The 15,030-nt window shown below is 45.3% G+C and overlaps 1 protein-coding gene across 1 annotated transcript in view; it reads left to right on the top strand.

The window, feature by feature from the left end:
- Positions 1–1,973: 1,973 nt before the first annotated feature.
- GGT5 (gamma-glutamyltransferase 5) overlaps positions 1,974–15,030 on the top strand; it is a 37,594-nt gene continuing 24,537 nt past the window's right edge. The window contains exon 1 of the mRNA XM_065417863.1: positions 1,974–2,308. Within this exon, the coding sequence (XP_065273935.1) occupies positions 2,148–2,308 (161 nt within the window). The 5' untranslated portion in view covers positions 1,974–2,147. The remainder of the gene's footprint in view (positions 2,309–15,030) is intronic.

Below are 15,030 nucleotides of genomic sequence, written 5' to 3'. Positions count from 1 at the left end.
CTTCTCAAAAACAAAACAAACCCACTAACAATATGAGTCCTTTATCAGGGACGTGACATCTTGTTCGGGTAATTGTGTGGAGTAGAACTCCTCAGCAAAGAGATTATAGACTCCAAGGTGTAGGAATGAACTACATGCTGTCCTACAATGGAAAATATGGTAAATATTTGCCACCAGGATGTATTCATAGACGAGGTGTTCTATTCTTATCAGTTTTAATAACACTCGGCAATTATATATCACTTTGCATTCTCAAAGACCTTCACAAACATCAGCTAATTAATCTTTACAGCGCCCATATGAAGGACAATTTACTGTGAGAAGTATAGTATTGGATGGTCTTGGATCCTGCACTGTTTTGAGCCAGCACTTATCCTCTTCAGGGTACTCCAGAGCTGGGGTCTCAAAAGACTCTTCCATAGGAACATGGGAATTGTCATTCCAGGTAAGACCACTGGTCCATCTCTTCCAGTATCCTGTCTCTACCAGTGCCCAGTACCAGATGCTTTAGAAGAAAGTGGAAGACATCCCATAACAGGTAAGTTTGGAATAACCTGCCCATAGGGGAAATTTCTTCCCAATTCCATCAGTTAGTGGTTGTTTAGCCCCCTTAAAGCAGAAGGGCTTATATTACTCATCATTTTTTGTATCCTAGCTAATGTAACTGTGGATGTTCTCATTATCCATATAGATGTCTATTTTCTGTTTGGTAAAGTTTGGGAGAAGGATGGTACAGAATTCCAAAAAAGAGGAATGATACATGAATAAAGGATTTTTAAATTTATTATACCCATTTGATTAATTAGACAGCAATTCTGTTAATGACTGCAGTGAAAATTAAGAGGTAAATAAAATGGTTTGGGGCCCAGGGAATTGGTTCTTACAAAATTTTTATTTTTGTGTTAGTAATTCTTAATGGGTGAGTTTCACTATATTTAAAATGGTCAGATCTTGAAGTCTTTCATTTTTACACAGTTCTTACTCAGGCAAAATTCTCATTGAAGTATGTATATCTGTGTATCTTATGCCTTTGCGCTATATTCTTCAATGTACAAGGACTTCGCTGTCTGTAGAGACCAGCAGCCACTTTGTGTTCAGCTCAGTGCAGACCGTTACAGACGGGACACACACATACTATCTCTAGTTGATCTCTGAATTTAAAATAAAGTCCATTCTGGTTGAAAGTATGAGAGGTCACTCTATGTAGAGAAAATCAAAGTCGGTGGCAGTTTTGTCTGAGGAAAGAATGAGTTAAAACTCAGGCAGCGATCTACCTACATGTTTAACTTTACTACCATGAGAGTCCCATTGTGGTCAATGGGTACTACTCATGGAAGAAGTTAAGCACATACGTGTTTGCAGGATCAATATATGAGTAAGGATTCCAGGGCTTAGCCCAAAGATGTAGTCCAGGGGAGATTGCATAATACAGGGTCCATACTGTCTCATCTACCTCTGCTTGGAGGTTTGCAGCTGGTATGTGCAGAGAATTAGGCTTTGTCTACACTGGAACTTTGTTGGCAAAACTTTTGTCGTTCGGGGTGTTAAAAAAACATCACCTCTGAATGACAAAAGTTTTACTGACGAAAAGCGCTGGCATGAACAGCGCTTTGTCAGCAGGAGCGCTCTCCTGCCGACAAGGCTGCTGCTGCTGGTTGGGGGTGGAAGTTTTTTGACAAACAGCAGCTACATTGCACGCCTTTTAGCGACACAGCAGAGGGGTGGGTAGTATAGACAAAGCCTCTGAAAGCAGGGAAGTGTTGTGAAAGGTTGAAGATTTTCTGCTAGAAATGCTCCAGGAGTAAATGGGTTAATAGTTTTCATCTCAACTTTCAAAGCAATCTTTGGAGTGTTCTGCCAAAAAAAGCAATTTATGTTCATAAGAGAGGAAAAAGTCTTACTGAGATTTGTTTGCGTAAGAGTGTTCTGCACACACATTTCTTAACAGACATATCAAGGCACTTAACAGACTGTTTCCTTCAAAGCCACTGTGGGGCAGTCAATGAGCCCGTTAATGCGAGCTCCCTCGTATAGCTTTCACTGCCCCAGAGCAAGACAAGGCAAGAGTCTCTGCCAGACGCAAGTCTTTACTAACAACAGGACCGAAATCCTCTCTCTCTGCTGCACTGGGGAACGTCAGGATAGCCATGTCTAAAAGGAAGATCTGCTGTCTTGTGCTGCTGGTCCTAGGGCTCCTGGCTATTGCAGTTGCTGTCATTGTAATCCTGGCGCTACCCAAGTGTGCTCCTAGAAGTTATCTGCATGCTGCTGTAGCAGCTGACACTGAAATCTGTTCAGACATTGGCAGGTATGTGCATGGACTTTTATGTTTGGAATTTGTATATATAGTGCACGCTATAGAGCCAGAGTGAAAGACAGGTAGATAATACTAGAGGTTATAGTTAAAACCAGCACTTCCCAGTGACTGAGCAGGAGGCACTGGGTCTTACCTTCTCCCCTAATCCTCAGTCTGAAGAGTTATGCCAGATACCTGAGCACAAGCTCCTGATCGTAGGTCAAGTTCAGTCCTGGTGTAAGAGCTCTGAAGTCAAACATTCTTAGCCTTACATACCATAGGATCTTCCTTTCCTTCTCTCACCTCTGCTCTGCAGACCTGTCTATTTCCTGAGGGTGCAGATAATGACTGTCACTCGTATTTGAGTGTGACTATGACTGGAACCCACAAGGCAGCTCTTAAGGAGAAGCAGGCAGTAGATTCATCCCTCTTCACTGGGCAGTAATCTCTGTTCAGCAAGACTTTAGAAACAAACTGAGAGAAGGTGAGGAGGAGAACAAAGGGGAGAAGTGGCATTAGGCTGCAGGGAAAGACAAGCACCTATGCTTGTGGGTAGCGCTGCCCAGGCTGGTCGAAATATCCTTTATATCCATAAAAGAGGAAGCATGGGGAAATTATTTCACTTAATTATCTTATCAATGCTGAAGAAAAAAGGCAAATGTTTTGCAGCTCTCCAGATCCCTTGTGTGGAGAGCTGGGGAACTTCTGATAGATCTTTATGGAAACAGGTATGACTCAGTTTCCCCTTTCACTTTGTATTGTTATGCCTGGGTGTGAAGGAATTAATTTCTTTCTGGAAACAAGACAGACAATGCATTGATTGGGGCGGGAGAGGGGGCAATGTCACATAAGCATGAATGAACTATCAAGAACTGTCAACCTGTAGAAGCTATAGAATCATAGTCTCCTCAGACCATTTTATCAACTTTGTGTTGTGAGTATCTGTGTAGACTTGGGGAGGAGGGGCGGGAGGTGCAGGAGTTTTCCGCAAGAACTAAAGGTGGGGGATTAATGCAAATCCCTAGGCAAGTAAACAAGTCTGGAGAGGCAGCACCCCTCTGGGGGAAATGGCATCTCCTGGTTTGTGCATATTGAAGAAGGCTACCAAAGAACTGAGAACTCTCTAATGTGACCAGCTTATCATAAGGGAGGTGTCACTCTCATTGGATCCAAAAACTCATTACACTGTGTGGGACAGACCCTGACGTAAGGGTATGAAGGACTTTGGAGAGGGGTGACACCTGCTAGGGGTGACAGGTATGCATGTAAACTCTGGCTGTCAAGATACAGTATGTTCTCTCGGTGAATTGTAGGAGAAATTGCTGACTAAATCTCTGGTCTGGAGGGAAAGGTGGGTTCCTTCCTTGAGTAAGGTGACATCTAGAGGCCTGAGACTTGAGTAGGGTGCCCTCAAGGGGCTAGAGGTGCAGCTAGCTGTGGAATTTGTGACCCCTGGCTCAGCGAGTGGCCGAGTCAGTAGGAGGTGAGGGCTCAGCACCTCATGTGATTGGACCCTGACCCATGACTCAAGCCATTTAAATAAAGATATCCTATCTCCTAGAACTGGAAGGGACCTTGAAAGGTCATTGAGTCCAGCCCCCTGCCTTCACTAGCAGGACCAAGTACTGATTTTGCCCCAGAACCCTAAGTGGCCCCCTCAAGGTTTGAACTCACAACCCTGGGTTTAGCAGGCTAATGCTCAAACCACTGAGCTATCCCTCCCCCTGCTTATGATGGTAGCAACATTTTCTCTTATCTGCACTGAGTGTTATGCTAGCATCCAGCCCTGACTCACATTTACTGCCACCATGGCCAGTCAGGGAGCATTGCTGTGTTATTGGAATAAGGATGGCCCAATGTTAGGGAGCGACATGGGTGGCTAGGGAGAGTGGGATTCAATACCCGGCTTCAGCACAGACTCTCTGGGTGACCTTGGGCAAGTCTCTCACTGTACCTCAGTTCTCCCTCCATGCCTCACAGGGGTGCCGTGAGGGTAAATCCAGGAATGACTGTGAGGTGCTCAGGTACTGTGGTGATGTGGGCCAGAGAGGTTCCTGAGGACAGGTCTCTAGCTAGCCTCAGCCAAACCTCACTTAGACTAGATTAGAATAGTATCATAGAACTGGAAGGGACCTCAAGAGGTCATCTAGTCCAGTCCCCTGCACTCATGGCAGGACTCAGTATTATCTAGACCAGTGTTTCCCAAACTTGGGACGTCGCTTGTGTAGGGAAAGCCCCTGGCGGGCCGGGCCAGTTTGTTTACCTGCCCCGTCCACAGGTCCGGCCAATCGCGGCTCCCACTGGTCGCGGTTCACTGCTGCAGGCCAATGGGGGCTGCGGGAAGTGGTGGCCAGTACGTCCCTCGGCCCGCGCCACTTCCAGCAGCCCCCATTGGCCTGGAGCAGCGAACTGAGGCCAGTGGGAGCCACGATCGGCCGGACTTGTGGACGGGGCAGGTAAACAAACCGGCCCAGCCCACCAGGGGCTTTCCCTACACAAGCGGCATCCCACGTTTGGGAAACACTGATCTAGACCATTCCTGAGAGGTGTTTGTCTAAATAAACTGCTCTTAAAAATCTTCAATGATGGAGATTCCACAACCTTTCTAGGCAATTTATTCCAGTGCTTCACCACCCTGACAGTTAGTAATGTCCAGCCTAAACCTCCCTTGCTGCAATTTAAGCCCATTGCTTCTTGTCCTATCCTCAGAGGTTAAGAACAGTTTTTCTCCCTCCTCCTTGTAACACCTTTTATGTACTTGTAAACCCCTCTCAGTCTTCTCTTTTCCAGACTAAACAAACCCAGTTTTTTCAATCTTCTCTCATAGGTCATGTTTTCTAGACCTTTAATCATTTTTGTTGCTCTTCTCTGGACTTTCTCCAGTTTGTCCACATCTTTCCTGAAATGTGGCGCCCAGAACTGCACACAATATTCCAGTTGAGGCCTAATCAGCGTGGAGAAGAGCAGAAGAATTACTTCTTGTGCCTTGCTTATAATACATCCCAGAATGATGTTGGCTTTTTTTGCAACAGTGTTACACTGTTGACTCATATTTAGCTTGTGGTCCACTATGACCCCCAGATCCCTTTCCGCAGTACTCCTTCCTAGGCAGTCATTTCCCATTTTGTATGTGTGCAACTGATTGTTCCTCCTAAGTGGAGTACTTTCCACACCTCTTTGTTTTCTGTCCAGCATTTCAGACTGGACAATAAAGAAAACCCTGTTGTTGGTGGTGTTTCTGAGTCCCTGCTTCAGGGAGCAGGGCTATTGCATTGCTGGGGCACATGCATGAAAGCCACGGGAAACAAATGGAATATCCAGCTCAGCTAACATGGGGATTTTCCTATTCAGATGCCAATGCTGTGGTGGGGACTGTTGTATACAGGTATCAGTCTGCTCCTCTCCTCCCTCCAGGCTTTCTCCCACAATCACCTCAGCTGCTCCCAGGGCTTCAGCCATCGCCTTTATGTTGGTGACTTGGAAATCTACCTCACTGCACCATACACCCAAGGCCGGCTCCAGGCACCAGCTTAACAAGCAGGTGCTTGGGGCGGCCAAGGGAGAGGGGCGGCACGTGCGGCAGTTCGGGGGCGGCAGGTCCCTCGCTCCCTCTAGGAGCGAGGGACCTGCCGCCGAACTGCTGCCGCCGATTGCGGCTTTTTCCCCCCCGCCCCCAATTGCCGCCGCCGGTCGCGATTGCGATCGCGGCTTTTTTTTTTTTTTTTGCATGGGGCGGCAGAAATGCTGGAGCCGGCCCTGCATACACCTCCCTGCTTCTGCCCATTTCCCACACATTGAGCTCCCTCTCTGACCTCTGACACAACTGATAATTTTTCCTTTCCTCCAAAACCTTCCCTTCTCTCTGGTTCCTCTTTTCATCAGCAACTGCACCACCCTCCCTGTCACATAGTATCAGCCTTGAGCCTCATCCTGCTCCTACCATCTAGCTTCTCACCAAATCCCATTGCTACTTCCTCTATAGCGTCTCTGAAACCTGCCCTCGCCGCCTGGCTCACACTTCTGTGTCAGAGCTGCCATCGCCTCTTCCCCACCATCCCATACAGAGCTCCCTTCAGCCCATGTCGCTTTGACGCTATCCAGTTTTTGATCTCTGGATTTCTGTTTCAGTAGTGAATGAAAGTGACTCAAGTTATTACAAAGGCTCAAATCCCTAAAGTATAAGCAGCATTCCTGAACCCTGACCTAGTTATTTCCAGATTTGGAAACTTTGCTGGTTTTTATTCTTCAGTCAAAATATTTTTTTAATAAAGTGTTTGCCACATGCTTTACAATGAGGAGTCATTAATGACTGGAGATGAGATTCCTGTGGCATTACATACTGCAGCATCTCACAAGCTTCCTGACTGTCTGATTAATAATGTTTAATACAACATTTGATCTGAGCTCCAAGGAGCCAAGAAGCAACCCAGACCCCATCCAACTCCAATTAAAACCAAAGGAAAGATTCCATTGACTTCAAGAGGAGTTCAACTGGGCCCCTTATAATAGGAGCAGCTGTTCCCTGTCCTGAGGACAAAGCCCTCTGGGCACTGCTCTTTTCCACTCTAATGAAGTGTTTGTCTGGAACTGCACTAGTGAGTGAAGCTGGGGAGATGGGAGGATGCTCTGAGGAAAGTTTGTCTCCTTCACTGGCCTGACCCTGTACTTGAATCTCGACAGCAGTATAACTCAGTGGTTTGAGGAAGCTGACTCAGCCCTCCAGGGTTCTACTCCAGGCGCTTCAACTAACCTGTGGTTGGCAACTTGCAACCTCTCTGTGCCTCAGTTTCCCCAGTTATGATGATATTAATTCCACCTCGTGGATGTTTTTGAGGCTTGGTTCACTAGAATGTTTCTAAAGCCCTTTAGATCCTCTAGAGACAGAAGCTGTACATATGTGAAGTCTCACTGTCCATACTGGCATCACTCACAGATTCGGTGCTAGATTTATTGTTACTAACTCAGGGGCTAAAGGAAATCATCTCTGGCTTCTGGGTGATAAAAGGATTTCCAGTGCTGAAAGACGACTAGGCCCCTTGTGGTGTAATGCTATGCTTATGGGGGATGGAGAGAGGGATAGGACTATTATATTATTGTCTCTCCCTGCCAATCCTGTCTACAGACCCTGGACAGAGAGCGTATGTAGGAGATTGAGCAGGAAACCGGAGTGCACCCAAACTTTTCCTTTGTGGGAGCCATAGATGTTTGAAATCCACAGATGTGAATTTTGTGGCCTCAGTCCAGCTCTAACAATGGGGTCTCTTTCCCTCTTGGCCCACAAAGCGTACAGATGGAGAAGTATCTAAACGTGAATCCTGAGGAATCTGTTTGTCTTTAGTATTCTGCACAGAGGTGTATTCAGACCAGGTACCATCCCCCACACATGGCCTGAATCTCCCAGTCACAGTGCAGCCTTTCCCTTCTCTGCATTTTTAGTTCTTTATAACCCCCTGTGTGAGCATTAGAAGAGGCTTTTCCTCCCAAGCAGACAAAAGACTATGTATTCCCATCCCCGCCTGCCTCCATCCACCTTCTGGTGGGGCTTCCTGCTCAGAGCTCTAGGCAGAAACCCACCCGCCCCAACCACCACCTCTGCAGTGTGCTGTTTTGCCTGCTATTGTTTCTGAAACTGAAAGTGGGGGCATGAGCCAGCAACAGGGGGTGACAGAGGGCTTTGGAAAGGTAGACCACAGAAGAAGAGTTTGTTCCTAGCAGAGGAAAGGCAGGGCCAGTTGGGAATCAATGCAGCCGGGAATCCTGTCTTGACTTGACCTTCCCTCCCTGCAGCCATCAATCTTCCAACCTCCCCAGTACATACTAAAGAGAATGCTGGAAACTAGTCTCTTTCGAAACAGCATCCCCCAGGGGCTTTGCTAGTTTCCTTGTGGCTAAGCCCCTAAAGGATGGGGGAGCTGGGAAGGCCAAAAATTTTACAACCAAGCGATGTTCACATTAATATGAATCCCACTTCATAAGCCAAGGATATGCTATAAAAGTCATTTGCAGTTTTGAAGACCTCTGGTGTTTCTTGTGAATCTTTCTCCGCATCCCGAGGGATCTCCTCCTAGTTTAAGACTTATCAGCTTGGCCACTAAACATTCCATAGGAACAGCTGTTGCCTTTACTCTTGATAAGCTATCTGAGTCAGCCAAGTCAAGGGCTGGTATCGTCTTCAGGCCCAAGCTTGCATGAAGAAGAAGAAATACCTCCCAAGAGTGTTTAATGCCTTCACATTCCCAGAATTTACCCAATCGCCGCTACTATTGCAGGAGTTGTTCGTTAACTGGCTTTAGGCAGGAGGCTCTAGAAGCTTTATAGCCTCCTGCATCATAACTAGGCCCGATTGTTTGACGTGGCAAAAAACGGGAAAATTTACAATTTTAGTAAAAATAGAAAAAAAGAAAGTCACAGGGAAGGGGCAGGGACAGTAGCGAAAGCAGCAGCATGGCTCCGATCATCTCTGTGGAGGTAGAAATGGATAAGCAGGACTGATGTGCCGAGGAATGTGATAACTGCAGAGACTGGAGAGCTGCTGTGAGGCCACCAGGCTAGCCCTGCCTAGCAGCAGCAGCAGCAGCAAAGCCTACACATCTAAACACTTGGTTTTTAATTATAGGTGTTTACATTTAATCCTTGGCTCCTTAAAATTGGTCCTTATCTGCCCAGACCTTTTTTAGCCTGTGCTTGAACCTCACCCTGTCTATGTGGAGGCCTATGCCCAATGTTTAACCTGACCTCCGTGCACACAATTAGCCTCTGGTGCAGAATGAGATTGCCTCCTCTGCTGTGCACCATACAGGTCCTTGCAGGTGTAAAACCAACTGATGGGAAAGGTTACAAATGCAGCCATGGGTTCAGCAGGGATGCCTGGCTTCACCTCCCCACTGCTGGGAATATTGTGGCAGTTTGGGGGGGAGGGGCCTTGGTGGCCGTTCATATCCTGTGACGTTATTAATATGAACTGGGACCATATAGGTCATTGTTGCAAGCAAGGTCCTGTAGTGGCACCAAATTTTGCATAAAGGGGGTCAAATAAGGTGTCTAAGACAAGGTTATGGTTTGCTGGTTATGATTATGCTATCTGTATGCATGTATAATTTTTGTATTTAAAGTTGTAAGTATTGATTCTCTACTGTCCGTATTTTAAACGTATGCTATGCTTCTGTGACACCCCAGACAGTCTGGCATCAGCACTGCCTAGCCTGCTTGATGGCCCATTAAGGACCATCAGCTATACAATTGACCCATTGAGAGAAGGCAGATACACCTTGTGACTCAGCAAGGCATGCAGGGACATGCCTATGGACAGGACTCTAAGGTTTTTCCATGCCATGTGCTGGATAGTTTGTCTTTGGAACAAAGAAAGAAAGGCAACATGACAAGAGACTATAAAAGGCTCCTGCAGCTCCTCCATCTTGTCTTCAATCCTGCTTCTGACCTCTGGAGGGACTTTGCTACAAACTGAAGCTCTGAACAAAGGACTGAATGACCCATCCCAGCTGTGGATGTACTCCAGAGACTTAATTGAACCTGCAGTTTATTCCATCACTGCTACAAGCCTGAACCAAGAACTTTGCCATGACTGTATGTAATTGATTCCATTTAACCAATTCTAGCTCTCATCCATATATTTTTCCTTTTATGAATAAACCTTTAGATTTTAGATTCTAAAGGATTGGCAACAGCGTGATCTGTGGGTAAGATCTAACTTGTATATTGACCTGGATCTGGGGCTTGGTCCTTTGGTATTGAGAGAACCTTTTTTCTTTTACTGGGGTATTGGTTTTCATAACCATTTGTCCCCATAATGAGTGGCACTGGTGGTGATACTGGTAAACTGGAGTGTCTAAGGGAATTGCCTGTGTGACTTGTGGTTAGCCAGTGGGGTGAGACCAAAGTCTTCTCTGTTTGGCTGGTTTGGTTTGCCTTGGTGTGCAAAGGAACCCTAGCCATGGGCTGTAACTGCCCAGCTTTAAGCAATTTGTCCTGAATTGACACTCTCAGAAGTATCCCACCAAAGCATCATTACATAGCCCACGAAAATAAAACACATAACTGGGACACTGCTGTGAATTTTTTTTTTAATGCAATTACACAGGGCCTTAAGGCACCGCATAGCCAGCCAGGGTTGTAAGACCCCTGCTGGGAACAACCATCTGGCATTGTGAGGAAGACGCTGGCTTGATCTTTTGTTTGTGATTGTTCTCCACTGTGATCTCCTGAATCCATCATAAGAAATCCCTCTGGATTCCTCTGCAAGAGCTCCTCTGGCTGGGGCTGCTTTAACAGACTGGAATGAAATGTGGGCGTGGAGTGGAGCCAAGCTCTTATTTATTCTCCTTTGCTGCTCCCCACTGAAGGGATTGTTAAACTCAAAACAGTCTCTCCCTGTTAACAGACCTTTGCTCATCAGTTGCTGCTCTTGCTGCCGGGAACCCTCCACGGGTCAATGCTTACTGTCTGGTGCTGCTGAGAATAGAGCAGAGACCTGATATTAGTGGTGCTGCTTTGAAGCTCTGGATGGCGCCTGTCCTTTGAATTCTGTTGCCTTCCTTGCAACTGGTGCTACAAGTCCAATTGTAGAGAGAAAAATGTGTAATTGGGCAGGAGTCTAGTGTGTTGGGGCATTCTTTCATCTACGAGAGACCGTGGGAATTGCAGCCTCTGATGGAAATCCAGGATCAATGGAATCACAAAACCTACCCTAGTTACAGGAAAGGTTCCTTTAAAAGAGCTGTGTTTGCCGAGTGTCTCAACCCACACATCTGAAGAAGTGAGGTTCTTACCCACGAAAGCTTATGCTCCCAATACTTCTGTTAGTCTTAAAGGTGCCACAGGACCCTCTGTTGCTTTCAACCCACACAGTCATCATCAGTAACAGAACAGGATATTGGCAGTTGGCAAGGTATGAAAAGGTTCCCAGAATTCAAACTAGGCCATCTAATACTATGATTTCATCAGCTGCAGCGCTCATAAGCTAGGCTGGGTTTGTACGTGGATGGGAGGCCTAAGGAAAAGCCCAGATGCTGCAAGAAATGGTGTTGGTGATACAGTACGTGACAACCTTCCCTCTACATCAGCCCAGTGCCCTTATGTAGTGTTGGGAGAGAGGGGCATTGAGCTTCTTCAAATGTCACCTTTCACTTGAGAAATAGTAAGAAGTGCTATGTGCTTTTGGACAGATGCTGTATTTGACCACAGTCAAATACAGTAAAGTATAGTATAGTAAAGTACATTCATCAGCATTGGGCTGGATTGTGAATGACTTATTCCAGTTAATGAGCATGAGTAGTGACTTTTCATGAGTGGACTTTGCATGAGTTCTAACCAGACTTCAATGGGATCCACAAGATGAGTCTTTGATATCAGGAACACTCTGACTATTTAATGTACAAATATTATTATTTTCATTCTTAGGCCTGGCTGCGGGCACCTCCCATTGATCTCAATTTGAATCACATTTTAAAGCATTGAATTTGCCTGAGTTTATTAACTTGTATCAAGTTATGCTAGAGAGAGTGCATTACTACACACTGAGGTCTCACCATTTTGTATATGTGGCATTACTATAAAGCCCTAGAAGTGTTTGTAGTAATTAAATAGTGTTTTATCACACAGTGTTGCTGTTGTTAAATAAATGTTGCTTTTGTTGGGAATTTAAAAGCTTTAAGCAGCAGACTGAGGCCCTTGGGAGCACGTGTGTGACTTATAGACTCCAACTTGCTGACAGATTTGTCACCGGGGTCCCAGGGGAGCCACACTGAGATTACTTAATTAGGGCAAACTGCAAAGACTGGGGCAGACAATCCCCAAAGGTGGTGGTCATTCCAGTACTTAGATCCACCAAGCTAGCCTCAAAACAGCTTCTATAATACCCTACTCGTTACCCAGAAGCCAAAACAGAGTTCCCTTAAAGCAACCCAGCAATAGGTCACCCAGACACCCAAGTCAAATATGATGAGGATTACTGAAAAACTTATTCACCATAGAAGAAAGTTCTACCAGTCCCAACGGATCAGACACATGACCTCCCAGGTTAATGAATATTTCAGATCTTACCCCAGTACACGCTTACAGCCAATTCTTATTAACTAAACTAAAATTTATTTAAAAAGAAAAGAGAGAGAGAGTTGGTTAAAAGATCAGTATGCATACAGACATGAGTGCAGTTCTGAGATCAGATTCATATGATGGTGAGCTTTGTAGCTGCAAAGAGTTCTTTCAGAATTAGTCCATAGGTTACATAGTCCAATGTTAATATTCAGGGTGATCCAGGTGGGACTGGAGATCTCAGTCAAGCTTCCCCTGCATAAAGCATCAAGCAGATCTGAGATGAAAGGATCAGTTCCCAAGAGGTTTTTATACAGTTTTCTGGCAGCCTCTTGACCATACAGTCCTGGGTGAAAAATAGGCCTTTGATGTAACCTTCTGTTTCCCAGATATCACCAGTAATTAACTACATGGATTAACATAAGGTAATTTATCCATTAAGTAGTTCATATACAGTTTACCACAAACTTTAAAGAAACATTCAGACAATTACATTATTTCACTCATATTTCATCTAAATCTTAATATTTCCTTTTTATCTCTGAATCAATAGCTATAGTAATAGACAGGAACTGTCTGTTTACATGGCTAACATGTAACAAGATATAAGTAAACACATGCGATTAGGATCACCTCTAATTCTCTAACAATACAGGATTGCATTTCAAAATTCTAGCCCATCTAACATGAAATGACCCTAATTACCATTTACATAGTTTTCTAACATGTCTCTAAAGATTGAATCTGGGTCATTCAGCCTGCGAGCTGCTTAACCCTTTCTGGCCATGTGTCCCAGGAATACACTGAACTAATGCGTTTAAAATGCAGAGGGCACTGGCTCTGAATTCCCATGTGTGTTTGGATCGGGTGGAAAGAATTGTCCATGAAGGGTAAACACTCAGTGTATCTCCTGGGATTATGCAAGAACTGCTCATCTTCTGGCAAAGATAAGCAACCAGTATAGTGTGTGAATGAAGAGGGCCTAGGGGTTTTTTAGGTTGTGGTATTTCTCACATAATGTTAAATATTCAGGAGGGTGTGAGTGATTTATTTGTGTTGCTCTAAAAAAAAGATAATGGCCAAGGGGCCATAGGACAATGGTGAATGTGGTTTATAGGAATTGCAAACATTGTCATAAATTATACATATAGCTGTAAACTCAAGTGCTGGAATCTGTGGTCTCTTCTACGGAAAGGTCAGCAGCTCATATGATGGTCACAGGCTTTTTATATTTGAAATCCTGTCCCTACTCCCTTAAAACTTCTTATGCTAGGAAAAAACCTCTACATCTGTCCAGCAGTGAAGGGAACTTCTTATAAGGGGTGGAAGTAGGGAAGAGAGACAGATCTTTCAGCACATCTTTAACCAACCCAGGGCTCTGCATTCACTGCTGCTTCTTCACATGGAAGCTCCCCTCAGGGAACAAGTGGAGAGTGGCCGATTTGTTCCACCTGAGAGATAAAGCCAGGCTGGTCTCTGAAACAGAGATTCCAGTGATTTCTGTGGGAGCACAGGAATAACCCCAGTGGAGCAGACCAATGGCCCATCTAGTTCAGTATTCTGTTTCTAGTAGTCGCTAATCCTGGATGGTTCTGAGCAAATAACAAAATATAAATAGTGATACACACAGGGACCCAATTTTACAGCCTGATGCCTTCACAGAGCTGCTTGTGCCGGCATGCCCCAGCTAGTATCCTAATCCGATATTTCACTCCTGGCTTGGGCTGCGTTGGGATCAGCTATCAGAGTAATTTAGCATGACTTAAGTACATCAGTCAAGATCATGTTAATGGAAAATTCCCAACTGTAAGGGCCACCTGTTTACACAAAGAATGTTCTTGCAGATCCAAATGAATGAAGGTTTTTTTATACTTGTGTTTCTGAGAGGTCCTTGCGAAACAAGCCCCCACAGGCAGAGGTGGCTTGTGATCAGTGGGGTAAGATTAAATGCAATTCCCTTTTCTCTTAGGCCAGGTCTACACTAGAAACGTTTTCTAGTAGAGTAAGATTGATTAGAAGGGTGACTTTTTTGCGGGTGACAGTCCTATACTTGTAAAAGCCCTAGTGTAGGTGCAGCATAAAAGTGCTTTCGCTGGGATAGCTTATTTCACTCAGGGAATTAAGCTCTATCATCAGAAGCACTTTTTGCCCGTGTAAACTGCATCTACACTAGAGGGTTTACCAATATAACTATACTGGGAAACCGTTTCTAGTGGAGACTAGGCTTTACTCTTCCCAGAGAGTAGCATCCAGGGAATATTGTGCATATCCTGTTGCTAATCCTTAGCTCCATGCTGCTTGGTTCTAAGGCTACTAGGGCCGGGGGGGACCCACTTTAATGAGAAAAGAAACGGTTGCTTGCTGTCACTGTGGTGCTTCGAGATGTGATGCAGACAAGTATTCCGCTTAGGTGTGAGTGCACCCAGTGCGCTGGAGCTGCAGACTTTTGCCTAGCCTAGCAGGCTGCGTAGAAGACAGCGATCGCACCTCCTGGCTATATGAGGTGGCACTGCCCTGACCCCCCCCTATGGTTCCTTGGCACCGAAAGCCCATGAGAGGAGACTCCAGTACAGAGGGGACGAAGGGTGGGTCACATTTCGAAGAACCACACTTACTGTAAGTAACCGTTTCTTCTTTGAATAGATGCAGACATGTATTCCACTTAGGTGACTCACAAGCAGTGC

This window comes from Emys orbicularis, chromosome 16, assembly GCF_028017835.1.
Source record: "Emys orbicularis isolate rEmyOrb1 chromosome 16, rEmyOrb1.hap1, whole genome shotgun sequence".
Classification (NCBI taxonomy): domain Eukaryota; kingdom Metazoa; phylum Chordata; order Testudines; family Emydidae; genus Emys; species Emys orbicularis.
The sequence above is the reverse complement of the archived record's forward strand: the minus strand, read 5'-3'. Positions and strand labels throughout refer to the sequence as shown.